The sequence below is a fragment of the Embiotoca jacksoni genome, unplaced genomic scaffold, assembly GCF_022577435.1.
Source record: "Embiotoca jacksoni isolate LCO1_2020_lvr unplaced genomic scaffold, fEmbJac1.0.p SCAF_58, whole genome shotgun sequence".
In the NCBI taxonomy this organism is placed as follows: Eukaryota; Metazoa; Chordata; class Actinopteri; family Embiotocidae; genus Embiotoca; species Embiotoca jacksoni.
Window position 1 is genome coordinate 1,609,494 of NW_027185412.1, and position 14,476 is coordinate 1,623,969.

The window sequence follows — 14,476 nt, forward strand, 5'->3', positions numbered from 1 at the left end:
TAGAGTTTTGTAGAGTTTCGTAGGTTCGTAGAGTTTCGTAGAGGTTCGTAGAGTTTTGTAGAGTTTTATTGGTTCGTAGAGTTTCGTAGAGGTTCGTAGAGTTTCGTAGGTTCGTAGAGTTTCGTAGGTTCGTAGAGTTTTGTAGAGTTTCGTAGATTTTCATAAAGTTTCATTGGTTCGTAGAATTTCGTTGAGGTTCGTAGAGTTTCGTAGGTTTGTAGATTTTTGTAGGTTCGTAGAGTTTCGTAGAGGTTCGTAGAATTTCGTAGGTTCGTAGAGTTTCGTAGGTTCGTAGAGTTTCGTAGGTTCATAGTTGCATTGGTTCGTAGAGTTTCGTAGGTTCGTAGTGTTTCGTAGAGGTTCGTAGAGTTTTGTAGGTTCGTAGAGTTTTGTAGATTCGTAGAGTTTTGTAGGTTCGTAGAGTTTCGTAGGTTCGTAGAGTTTTGTAGAGTTTCGTAGGTTTGCAGAGTTTTGTAGAGTTTCATAGAGTTTCATTGGTTCGTAGAATTTCTTTGAGGTTCGTAGAGTTTTGTAGAGTTTCGTAGAGTTTCGTAGGTTTGTAGATTTTTGTAGGTTCGTAGAGTTTCGTAGAGGTTCGTAGAGTTTCATAGCATCGTAGAGTTTCATAGAGGTTCGTAGAGTTTTGTAGAGTTTCGTAGGTTCGTAGAGTTTCGTAAAGGTTCATAGAGTTTCGTAGAGTTTCGTAGAGTTTCTTTGGTTCGTAGAGTTTTGTGGGTTCGTAGAGTTTCGTAGAGTTTCGTAGGTTCGTAGAGTTTCATAGAGGTTCGTAGAGTTTTGTAGTTTCATAGGTTCGTAAAGTTTTGTAGAGTTTCGTAGGTCCGTAGAGTTTCGTAGAGGTTTGTAGAGTTTCATAGGATCGTAGAGTTTCATAGAGGTTCGTAGAGTTTCGTAGAGTTTCGTAGGTTCGTAAAGTTTCGTAGAGTTTCGTAGGTTCGTAGATTTTTGTAGAGTTTCATTGGTTTTTAGAATTTCGTTGAGGTTCGTAGAGTTTCGTAGGTTCGTAGATTTTTGTAGGTTCGTAGAGTTTCGTAGAGTTTCGTAGGTTCGTAGAGTTTTGTAGAGTTTCGTAGGTTCGTAGAGTTTCGTAGAGGTTCGTAGAGTTTTGTAGAGTTTTATTGGTTCGTAGAGTTTCGTAGAGGTTCGTAGAGTTTCGTAGGTTCGTAGAGTTTCGTAGGTTCGTAGAGTTTCGTAGAGGTTCGTAGAATTTCGTAGGTTCGTAGAGTTTCGTAGGTTCGTAGAGTTTCGTAGGTTCATAGTTGCATTGGTTCGTAGAGTTTCGTAGGTTCGTAGTGTTTCGTAGAGGTTCGTAGAGTTTTGTAGGTTCGTAGAGTTTTGTAGATTCGTAGAGTTTTGTAGGTTCGTAGAGTTTCGTAGGTTCGTAGAGTTTTGTAGAGTTTCGTAGGTTTGCAGAGTTTTGTAGAGTTTCGTAGTTTCGTAGATTTTCATAGAGTTTCATTGGTTCGTAGAATTTCTTTGAGGTTCGTAGAGTTTTGTAGAGTTTCGTAGAGTTTCGTAGGTTTGTAGATTTTTGTAGGTTCGTAGAGTTTAGTAGAGGTTCGTAGAGTTTCGTAGGTTCGTAGAGTTTCGTAGGTTCGTAGAGTTTCGTAGAGGTTCGGTGAGTTTCATAGGTTCGTAGAGTTTCGTAGAGTTTCGTAGAGTTTCGTAGGTTCGTAGAGTTTCATAGAGTTTCGTAGGTTCGTAGAGTTTTGTAGAGTTTCGTAGGTTCGTAGAGTTTCGTAAAGGTTCATAGAGTTTCGTAGAGTTTCGTAGAGTTTCTTTGGTTCGTAGAGTTTTGTGGGTTCGTAGAGTTTTGTAGAGTTTCGTAGGTTCGTAGAGTTTCATAGAGTTTCGTAGGTTCGTAGAGTTTCGTAAAGGTTCATAGAGTTTCGTAGAGTTGCGTAGAGTTTCTTTGGTTCGTAGAGTTTTGTGGGTTCGTAGAGTTTCGTAGAGTTTCGTAGGTTCGTAGAGTTTCATAGAGGTTCGTAGAGTTTTGTAGTTTCATAGGTTCGTAAAGTTTTGTAGAGTTTCGTAGGTCCGTAGAGTTTCGCAGAGGTTCGTAGAGTTTCATAGGATCGTAGAGTTTCATAGAGGTTCGTAGAGTTTCGTAGAGTTTCGTAGGTTCGTAAAGTTTCGTAGAGTTTCTTTGGTTCGTAGAGGTTCGTAGCTTCGTAGAGGTTCGTAGAGTTTCTGCAGTGAAGCGGTGAGTCGCAGCAGAGGTCGTCCTGCAGGAGCTCCCTCTGAGTTCGAGGACAAGGTGAATCTCTAATATCACAGATGGAGGTTTAACAGGAAACATGAAGCTCCGGCTCTGCTTCCCCCGTCCCCCATCATTTAAAAATATCTGTCAAGTATCACTTTCCTCTTCCTCCTCTTCTTTGTCCTTCAACCTCTCCACATCTAACTCCTCCTGGTTCCATCCTCAGTGAACAGCTTCTACTCGACTACAGATCTATAAACACGTCATCATGTTTTCATATTATGCAGCAATTCACTCTCAAGATATATTAGTCCATTAGTGTTAGTGTGATCTCCGTTTCCATAGCGGAAACGGGGTACGACTAAGAACGGGAAAACAATCAGTCGCATCAGTAGACTCTTATGTAATGTGTGCAGTGTTTACTACTCCAGGAAGTAGTCCTACCCTTAAATTCAATTTCAAATCAATTTTATTTCTATAGCGCCAAATCACAACACAGGTTATTTCATGGCACTTAACACATTAAAGTCCTTACAGCAGAACTTTACAACATTACACAGAGAAACCCAACAATTCATCAATTCAACAATTCATCAATTCAACAATTCAACAATTCCCACATAAGCTAGGAGGAAAAAACTCCTCTTTAAGGGAGAAAAACCTCCAACAGAGGGAAGAAAAACTCCCTTTAACAGGAAGAAACCTCTGACAGAACCAGGCTCAGAGGTGGGCGGAGCATCTGTTAACAGAACCAGGCTCAGAGGTGGGCGGCCATCTTCCTCGACCGGTTGGGGTGAGAGGAGAGCAGAGAGAGAAAAGGACAGCATAGAGATAGAAGAGAAGAACTGTTGGTGGAGACGACAATCACAGAGCAGAGACATGCAGCTCCATGACGGGACATCTGGAAAAGAAAGAACAGAAACTGCACGAGTGAAGGAACTGAATGGAGACAACAGATAATAAGAAGAAACTATGGGAGAGAAAAAGATGGCGAGGTATGAGTCAGTTAAAGAGTAGGAGCAACCACCTAGCAACAAAGATTTCTAGTCTCCAACTGAATAAATACAGAACATAGAAACACTAAACTGCTCAGCTGGCTCAGTCTGGTTGGAACAAAGATATCTGATGAACAAAGATATCTGGTGAACAAAGATATCCATGGACTCATGTGTTTTTAACATTTTAGCTCCGTGTCATGTGTTCAAACCAAACCGGTCCAGCTAGCCGCCGCTAGGACTGTAAGTGCGTGACTATCCGTGGTGTTACGGTTGTTGTACGATGTACAGCTCATCATCACTCAGTGGTTAACAAAATGTCGTGTCACCCCACACCCCCACCCCACCCCCTTCCTGCAGTCTGCATGTATAAGGAGCCGTCGCTCCACGAGCTGGAGGAGAAGCTGCTGAAGCCGTCGAGGAGCCCGACGATGAACGGTGAGGAGCGAGCGAGGAGTCCGGAGCGGCAGGAGCAGCAGCAGGAGGACTCCACAGCGCAGGACGGCTCGTAGCCTGCAGCGCCCCCCGCAGGAAGGATGAGGAGAACTCCCATTTTAACACTCCCTCTGTTCAGCAACAACCACACCAACGACAACAACAACAACAAACAACGACGCCACGACGACGGCGACAACAACAAAAACAAAGGAAAAAAAGAAGCTAAAAAAAAATTCTGGTAAAAAATGTTCTGCTCATGATGAAATGTTTTAAAATCAAATGGGGGATGGGGGAGGGGGTAGGGGGGAGGGCCGGGCTGGAGAGGAAGAAAAATCAGGACGCTGATGATGGTGATTTACATTTTATGCAAAAAGCCCTGCTGAAATGGCGCCGGGAGGCTAGCACACTTACTCTTCATCGCCACATCATAATAATCATCATCATTTCTGTCACCACGTTGACAAAATGTTTTCCGAGTCGAGCGAGCGCTCAGAACTCCGAAGCTTTAAACCATGTAGAAACTTCACCTTTCATTTCTTAATGAATGCAAAAACTTTCGCACTTTCGACACGCCGCGCTTCTTCTTCTCTGTGTTGTTCTGTCCAATCAGGAGGAAGAGATTCTTTCTGTTCCGCCTTCTTCAGCTGCCACATCTCCTTCGGTTCTGTCAGGTTCTGGGTGGTTCTGGGAGATGTTCTGTTGCAGACACTGCCGATTAAAAGGCCCGGAGGGGAACTGAGAGACTTGTGCTCTGTGGAGGAGCCCGGTCAGGTGACCCACTTCCTGTGGAGGAGCCTGGTCAGGTGACCCGCTTCCTGTCTGTGATTCCTACACGTTCCCACCCGTCCTGCAGTGTTCGATCTGACTTCGTGAAAATCAGCTTTAAACCTGCTGCAGAGAGACGATCCGTCCAATCACGTCAGTTTAGTCACTAGGAGGTGGGCGGGGCTAATGAGGTCAGGGGTTCTTCATAAAATAAATACTTCATTCATGTGATTTTAATCTACATTGTGTTAATAATCAGACAGGAGGATAAAAGCGGAGGGTTTTGTAGCCCTCAGCAGCGTCTGTAGGCTGCATGAAGTCACACAACCTAAATCAGAGGATCCCAAACTTTATTTAACTGCAACTTCCTAAAACAACAAATAAATAACAACAACATCCGGCTGCTGGTTCAACGCCAGCACGTCTCTAACGTAGGCATGATGCTTCGGCACAGATCAGATGGTGTCGGGGGGTTCGGTGAATACTTGGCGTGATGTTGGATGTGATCGGAGGAGCGTCTCTCTGCAGGACGACTTCATGGACTTCAGTGTGAAACTGCCGGTTTGGATGAGACGGAACGTGAAGTCTGAACGAGGAGCGTGTTCGTGCTGCGTTCAGGGTCCGATCACACGTGTCTCTCCGTGTTGAGACGTCGCGGGCAGAAATATTGCATGATGTGATTTCTAAAAGTGTAGCGACGCCCCCGCAGACATCGGGGGGGGTAAATGATTTATTGTGTTGTGTAACTCTGATCCGGTCTGAACAGGACTGAACCGAGCGGCGAGTTGACTCTGGCCCCGCCCACCAAGGCATGTCCAAACTGTATGATACATGATATGATATGAAGTGAGAGGACTTCACGTGTTAAAATGCATCAGCATGCGTTCAACAGCCTCAAACTGACACTTCGTCTTCTCAACACGACTGTTTGTTTCATTTCAGACTCCGCCTCCTGCTGTGATGCGTTCAGCTGCGCTGAGCTCCGATTGGGGAACGGCTTGATTTTAAGTGGGAAACACCACACCTTCAGTTCACGGGCCAATCACAGGCAGGGGGCGGAGCTTATGTTCACATCCGACCAAAGGCAACACGATCACCTGATGATGTCATCCCTGATCAGTGTCACAGCTGATCAATAGTTATTGATCCATGACTGTTTTTGTGATTCACAAAAAAATTGAAGTATTTTTTTTATTAAATCTTTACGTGAAGATGGAAAATCTGATGAATTTTCTCGAACTGAGAAGATAAATCAGATTTTCAGCAGTTTTGATGAGCTAAAATTTGTTTTATTCATTTTTAAGCATAAAAACGTGTATTTGATGCTTTGTGGAGAAAACGATGGTCACAGGTGAACTAGATGAACGTTTCACGGTGCGTTAAAAACCTGGGAATTCTCACGCTAAAACCCAAAATCATATTCGTCTGAATGAACGACAGGAAGTGAGTTCATGTTGCAGATTTGGTGAGACGTTGGGAGACCAAAGTTTAAAGTGAACTTTCTGTATTCATGAGTTTATTTCGTGTTTCGGGATCTTTTGTCGTTAAAGTCCTAAAGCTGCAACGCCGAAGCTTCAGTTCAAACGTGCAGAAAGTTTTTCTTTTTAAGTCTTTTTTTTTGTATTTTGACGGTTTGGATGTCGGCTGTGACGTCACCGCCCTCTGCTGGTCACGTCCTGGTGATGCGTTCAGGTGTCGGCTGATGGGAGGACTTGTTAGCGTGTTCAACACTGCCCTGCTTCGTTCAGATGAAGATCACTGCCCTGAAAACTGAAAGCTGTCTCAGTCCGACCTCGTCTGAACTTTGTGAACCTTTGATTACACATGGAAAGAACAAAACGACGAATACTTGCTCGACACAGAACAAGTATTAAGTCTGGATTTATTAATTTTTTTATGTTGGTAAACTGAAGGTGTTGAATAGTTTTTTAATTCCAGAACGTAAAGTTCAGACGCGTCGCTGCACTGCCCTCTCTGGCCACTAGTCCTCCCGTTGCTCCTCTCGCTGCCACAGTTTCCCCAAAACATCTGGAGCAGTTTTTAGAAATGTTCATCCGTCTCCTCAGATGTTCTATCACTGCCTTCATCCTTCTCATCCTATCGTTTTAAAGCTGATGCTGTGTTTCACCGTAACTGTCAACTCAGCTGTTTTATACATTTTGCTCACATTAAAATCATAAAGTCACTGAATATTCACACATTTAATAATATATTAAATTTATGTTTTTTACCACATGCAGGTCCGAGGGGACGTGAATGAGGTGCATTTTTTTTTTTTTAACCTTTCTGTGATAAATGAAGAAGGAAAATAAATATTTCTGAGTCCTCAAGAAGTTAGTTGTTAATTAAAATTATAACTTTATTTTCATCTAATCAATTGACAAAAGTTGAATCTTACCTCAGTGTTTAAATAATCCCCCAAAAAACATGATAAAACAGACCTCAGTATAACGGAGTCAAACACTGCGACAGGAAGATTTTATTTGTGTTTACGGGTAAATTGATAAAACCGGTCTTTGAACGCAGCGCTAATCCGATGATTTTTGGGAAACTCTGTCACCTCTCATCAGCCGACTGGAAATAAAAGACATAAAGTTGATAATTTCACGGTGTTTTCACGATGTTACATCGCAGAGTAAAAATGGTAAGAAATGTTTTCATGTTCACGATAAAAAACGCACTGCTAGCAAACACGCTGCTGTTTTGAATTCAGTTAAAAGTTCTGGAACAGGAGTGTGAAAGGAGGCGGGGTCAAGGTGGGCGAGGTCAAAGAGGTTGGCTCTAATTGGCCACCGCAGCCCAGGTGTATATTTTTCTGTTTTGAGATTGGTTTGTAGATTTTAACGGCCGGATGGACTGAAGGAAGGAACCAATCACAATCCACCGTACTGCCTCAGAGAAAGTCTTCCAGTCGGGACCGAAGAGACCGACAGTGTTTCCTCTTCCGGTCCGACGGGACGTCAAATGTTTGTGACGAGTGAATGACCTCCTCTTTGTGTTTCTGTAACCAAACTACTCGACAGGAATGTTGTAACACGAGTGTCTTTTCTTCACGTCGTCTGCTCGTAGAATCAGAACCAACCGAACCGGGTCCCGTTTTAAACAGTTGAACGCTGCCTTCATGTGTCGAGACGTCGCTTCAAGAGTTCCAGAAACACACAAAACTAAAATCACTGATGGGTTTCTTTAAAACTCAATTTAAGATTTAATTAAAAATATTTAAATGCTTAAAATCACAACTATTTACATTTAACTATCTTTTGTTTACAAATCTGTTTTTGTTTGTTTATTCCTGATTTTAATTTTATGAGCTTATATGAAAAAAAATATCAGAAAAAGAAATCAAGAATGTTTCTAATTTAAGAATATTTTAGGAACGAAATGAAGAAAGTTTTAGTAATTATTAAAATTGAAAATGAAATAATTTTCTAAATGAAGCCAATGTGACTTTTTTTGTCCTCTTATCCTTTTTAAATCAAAAAAAATAAATAAGGTATGATAAAAATATCAAGCAATAAATAAAAAAGCCATTTAAGAAAATATAAGATTAAATATTATTTTGTTTGTCGTCAGTCACATTGTGCTGAACAACTGCTTTATTTACACATAACTGTACATTTTATAAACCTGTGGGAAACAAACTGGTGAAAATATTATAAAGTAGAAAATATTTGCGAAAGTCTTGAAGTTTAAGCTTCACTTTAAAAACACTGAAAACTAACGGCACCAACTTTTATTTTGTCTTCATGCTTCACTGTTGATCACAAATTTTATTCAGACTTTCTCAAATCTTCTCAACACGAACTTGAATTTTCACGAGTTTTCAACAGAAACGCAGGTTTTTTAATTTGTGCAAAGAAAAAAGATCTCCATGAAGTTTTACGTGTCACCTGAAGGTGGCGTCTGTCTGCCAACAGGAAGCAGGAAGTGGAGAAAGGACACTCCGCAGTGAAAGTCTGTGATTTTGGAGGACGGCAGGTCAACCTGCTGAACTCTGCAATTTATCCAAAAACCGTGAGACACCGGGCCTGTAGGGGTCGCTGTTGCACCGGCGCAAAATGATGATGTCATTACCAAGCGACAGATGCCCGTGGCGGTGAGTCGGTCGGCCTCTCGGGGGCGGGACGAAGACGAACTGTCGCCATGTTGAAATCTTTCTTTGTGTTTGCTGATGTTTGCACCTTTTCTGAGACACCTTCATATAACGATCATATATAGAACTACGTCATCGCAACTACGCAGCAGGATGGAAAAGATGATTCAAAATAAAAAAGAACAACATAAGAACATCGTGTCGGACTCCTTTTTTAACGTGTTCGTTCCTTCTGTCTGCTGCACATAAATGTTTGGGGGCTGGGGCTCTTTGATTGACAGGCCAGTTCATCCAATCACTTCTGTCTCCAAAATATCAATAAAATGGCAGAACGAGTTCACAAACCAGCAGGTGGCGTCTCGCTTCGTTTCCGTTGGTGTTTACGCTCCGAGAATGACGTGGTCCAGTTCAGAAAACAATCTGTTTAACGTAGGTAACGTTCAGGAAACGTAATGTTCAGGAAACGTAACGTTTAACGTACGTAACGTTTAGCTTACATAACATTTAACGTAGGTAACGTTCAGGAAACGTAATGTTCAGGAAACGTAACGTTTAACGTATGTAACGTTTAACTTACGTAACATTTAACATACGTAATGTTTAACATAGGTAATGTTCAGAAAATGTAATGTTCAGGAAACGTAACGTTTAACGTACATAACGTTTAACTTACGTAACGTTTAACATATATAACGTTTAACGTACATAACGTTTAACTTGCGTAATGTTTAACATATGTAACGCTTAACTTACGTAACGTTAAACATATGTAACATTTAACGTACGTAACGTTTAACATACATAACGTTTAACTTACGTAATGTTTCACGTAGGGAATGTTCAGAAAATGTAATGTTCAGGAAACGTAACGTTTAACGTACGTAACATTTAACGTATGTAACATTTAACTTACGTAACGTTTAACGTACATAACGTTTAACTTACGTAACGTTTAACATATGTAATGTTTAACGTACATAACGTTTAACTTACATAATGTTTAACATATGTAACGTTTAATGTAGGTAATGTTCAGAAAATGTAATGTTCAGGAAACATAACGTTTAACGTACATAAAGTTTAACTTACGTAACGTTTAACGTAGGTAACATTCCGGAAATGTAATGTTCAGGAAACGTAATGTTTAACGTACATAACGTTTAACTTACGTAATGTTTCACGTACATAACGTTTAACGTAGTTAACATTCCGGAAATGTAATGTTCAGGAAACGTAACGTTTAACGTACATAACGTTTAACTTACGTAATGTTTCACGTAGGTAATGTTCAGAAAATGTAATGTTCAGGAAACGTAACGTTTAACGTACGTAACATTTAACGTATGTAACATTTAACTTACGTAACGTTTAACGTACATAACGTTTAACTTACGTAACGTTTAACATATGTAATGTTTAACGTACATAACGTTTAACTTACGTAACGTTTAACATATGTAACGTTTAACGTACCTAACGTTTAACGTACGTAACGTTTAACTTACATAATGTTTAACTTACGTAATGTTTAACATACATAATGTTCAGGAAACGTAACATTTAACGTACATAACGTTTAACGTATGTAACGTTTAACTTACGTAATGTTTAGCATACGTAACGTTTAACATATGTAACGTTTAATGTAGGCAATGTTCAGAAAATGTAATGTTCAGGAAACAACGTTTAACGCACGTAATGTTTAACTTAGGTAATTTCAGGAAACGTAACGTTTAATGTACATAACGTTTAACTTACATAATGTTTAACATATGTAACGTTTAATGTAGGTAATGTTCAGAAAATGTAATGTTCAGGAAACATAACGTTTAACGTACATAAAGTTTAACTTACGTAACGTTTAACGTAGGTAACATTCCGGAAATGTAATGTTCAGGAAACGTAATGTTTAACGTAGGTAATGTTCAGAAAATGTAATGTTCAGGAAATGTAACGTTTAACGTACGTAACGTTTAACGTACGTAACGTTTAACGTACATAACATTTAACTTACGTAACGTTTAACATACGTAACGTTTAACGTACATAACGTTTAACGTAGGTAACATTCCGGAAATGTAATGTTCAGGAAACGTAACGTTTAACGTACATAACGTTTAACGTACATAACATTTAACGTACGTAACATTTAACTTACGTAACGTTTAACATACGTAACGTTTAACGTACATAACGTTTAACTTACGTAACGTTTAACGTAGGTAACATTCCGGAAATGTAATGTTCAGGAAACGTAATGTTTAGCGTACGTAACATTTAACGTACGTAACATTTAACGTATGTAACATTTAACTTACGTAACGTTTAACTTACGTAACATTTAACATATGTAACGTTTAACGTACATAACGTTTAACTTACGTAACGTTTAACATATGTAACGTTTAACGTACGTAATGTTTAACGTACGTAACGTTTAACTTACATAATGTTTAACATACGTAACGTTTAACGTACATAACGTTTAACTTACGTAACGTTTAACATATGTAACGTTTAACGTACGTAACGTTTAACGTACGTAACGTTTAACTTACGTAATGTTTAACGTAGGTAATGTTCAGAAAATGTAATGTTCAGGAAATGTAACGTTTAACGTACGTAACGTTTAACGTACATAACGTTTAACTTACGTAACGTTTAACATATGTAACGTTTAACGTACCTAACGTTTAACGTACGTAACGTTTAACTTACATAATGTTTAACTTACGTAATGTTTAACATACATAATGTTCAGGAAACGTAACATTTAACGTACATAACGTTTAACGTATGTAACGTTTAACTTACGTAATGTTTAGCATACGTAACGTTTAACATATGTAACGTTTAACGTAGGCAATGTTCAGAAAATGTAATGTTCAGGAAACAACGTTTAACGCACGTAATGTTTAACTTAGGTAATTTCAGGAAACGTAACGTTTAACGTACATAACGTTTAACTTACATAATGTTTAACATATGTAACGTTTAATGTAGGTAATGTTCAGAAAATGTAATGTTCAGGAAACATAACGTTTAACGTACATAAAGTTTAACTTACGTAACGTTTAACGTAGGTAACATTCCGGAAATGTAATGTTCAGGAAACGTAATGTTTAACGTAGGTAATGTTCAGAAAATGTAATGTTCAGGAAATGTAACGTTTAACGTACGTAACGTTTAACGTACGTAACGTTTAACGTACATAACATTTAACTTACGTAACGTTTAACATACGTAACGTTTAACGTACATAACGTTTAACGTAGGTAACATTCCGGAAATGTAATGTTCAGGAAACGTAACGTTTAACGTACATAACGTTTAACGTACATAACATTTAACGTACGTAACATTTAACTTACGTAACGTTTAACATACGTAACGTTTAACGTACATAACGTTTAACTTACGTAACGTTTAACGTAGGTAACATTCCGGAAATGTAATGTTCAGGAAACGTAATGTTTAGCGTACGTAACATTTAACGTACGTAACATTTAACGTATGTAACATTTAACTTACGTAACGTTTAACTTACGTAACATTTAACATATGTAACGTTTAACGTACATAACGTTTAACTTACGTAACGTTTAACATATGTAACGTTTAACGTACGTAATGTTTAACGTACGTAACGTTTAACTTACATAATGTTTAACATACGTAACGTTTAACGTACATAACGTTTAACTTACGTAACGTTTAACATATGTAACGTTTAACGTACGTAACGTTTAACGTACGTAACGTTTAACGTACATAACGTTTAACTTACGTAATGTTTAACGTAGGTAATGTTCAGAAAATGTAATGTTCAGGAAATGTAACGTTTAACGTACATAACATTTAACTTACGTAACGTTTAACATACGTAACGTTTAACGTACATAACGTTTAACGTAGGTAACATTCCGGAAATGTAATGTTCAGGAAACGTAACGTTTAACGTACATAACGTTTAACGTACATAACATTTAACCTACGTAACATTTAACTTACGTAACGTTTAACATACGTAACGTTTAACGTACATTACGTTTAACTTACGTAACGCTTAACGTAGGTAAAATTCCGGAAATGTAATGTTCAGGAAACGTAATGTTTAGCGTACGTAACATTTAACGTACGTAACATTTAACGTATGTAACATTTAACTTACGTAACGTTTAACGTACGTAACGTTTAACATAAGTAACGTTTAACGTACATAACGTTTAACGTACATAACGTTTAACATATGTAACGTTTAACGTACGTAACGTTTAACGTACGTAACGTTTAACTTACATAATGTTTAACATACGTAACGTTTAACGTACGTAACGTTTAACTTACGTAATGTTTAACATATGTAACGTTTAACGTACGTAATGTTTAACGTACGTAACGTTTAACTTACATAATGTTTAACATACGTAACGTTTAACGTACATAACGTTTAACTTACGTAATGTTTAACTTATGTAACGTTTAACGTACGTAACGTTTAACGTACGTAACATTTAACTTACGTAACGTTTAACATACGTAACGTTTAACGTACATAACGTTTAACTTACGTAACATTTAACGTAGGTAACATTCCGGAAATGTAATGTTCAGGAAATGTAATGTTTAACGTATGTAACGTTTAACGTACGTAACATTTAACGTATGTAACATTTAGCTTACGTAACGTTTAACTTACATAACGTTTAACATATGTACCGTTTAACGTACGTAACGTTTAACGTACGTAACGTTTAACTTACATAATGTTTAACTTACGTAATGTTTAACATACATAATGTTCAGGAAACGTAACGTTTAACGTACATAACGTTTAACGTACGTAACTTTTAACTTACGTAACATTTAACATACGTAACGTTTAACATATGTAACGTTTAACGTAGGTAATGTTCAGAAAATGTAATGTTCAGGAAACAACGTTTAACGCACGTAACGTTTAACTTAGGTAATTTCAGGAAACGTAACGTTTAACGTACATAACGTTTAACTTACATAATGTTTAACATACGTAACGTTTAATGTAGGTAATGTTCAGAAAATGTAATGTTCAGGAAATGTAACGTTTAACGTACATAACGTTTAACTTACGTAACGTTTAACGTAGGTAACATTCCGGAAATGTAATGTTCAGGAAACGTAACGTTTAACGTACATAACATTTAACGTACGTAAAGTTTAACTTACGTAACGTTTAACATATGTAACGTTTAACGTAGGCAATGTTCAGAAAATGTAATGTTCAGGAAACAACGTTTAACGCACGTAACTTTTAACTTGGGTAATTTCAGGAAACGTAACGTTTAACGTACATAACGTTTAACTTACATAATGTTTAACATACGTAACATTCAGGAAATGTAATGTTCAGGAAACGTAACGTTTAACGTATGTAACGTTTAACTTACGTAACATTTAACATACGTAATGTTTAACATAGGTAATGTTCAGAAAATGTAATGTTCAGGAAACGTAACGTTTAACGTACGTAACGTTTAACTTACGTAACGTTTAACATACGTAACGTTTAACGTACATAACGTTTAACTTACATAATGTTTAACTTCCATAATGTTTAACATACATAATGTTCAGGAAATGTAATGTTCAGGAAACGTAACGTTTAACTTACGTAGTGTTCAGGAAACCGGCCAATCACGCTCTTCTTCAGACTCTGTACTTGTCACATGACGCTCTGCTGTCCTACCAGCAGGTTTAGTAACGGCAGACGTCTTCAGTCCCTTTAAATCTTCCTGTCAGGTTGTGGAAAATAATTTATTTGCGTTTCGAAGGTTTCTGTCGCAGAGAAACATGAAACAAACACTTTGGGCTAAAAATAAAGTTTCCTGATCCGTGAAGCTGAAGAAGTTCAGCTGCTCCTAAAAGCTTCCTGTTATTCCTGAAGTGAAGTGACGAACACGGAGACGAGATAAAAGTCTTTACACA

The 14,476-nt window shown here is 38.2% G+C and overlaps 1 protein-coding gene across 2 annotated transcripts in view; it reads left to right on the plus strand.

Annotated features, from left to right (window-relative positions):
* Positions 1–8,703, plus strand: part of LOC138212703 (fibroblast growth factor 12-like) — a 69,888-nt gene extending 61,185 nt beyond the window's left edge. For both annotated transcript variants that reach the window (XM_069173198.1, XM_069173199.1), the window contains exon 5: positions 3,574–8,703. In XM_069173198.1, the coding sequence (XP_069029299.1) occupies positions 3,574–3,725 (152 nt within the window). In that variant the 3' untranslated portion in view covers positions 3,726–8,703. The remainder of the gene's footprint in view (positions 1–3,573) is intronic.
* Positions 8,704–14,476: the final 5,773 nt, after the last annotated feature.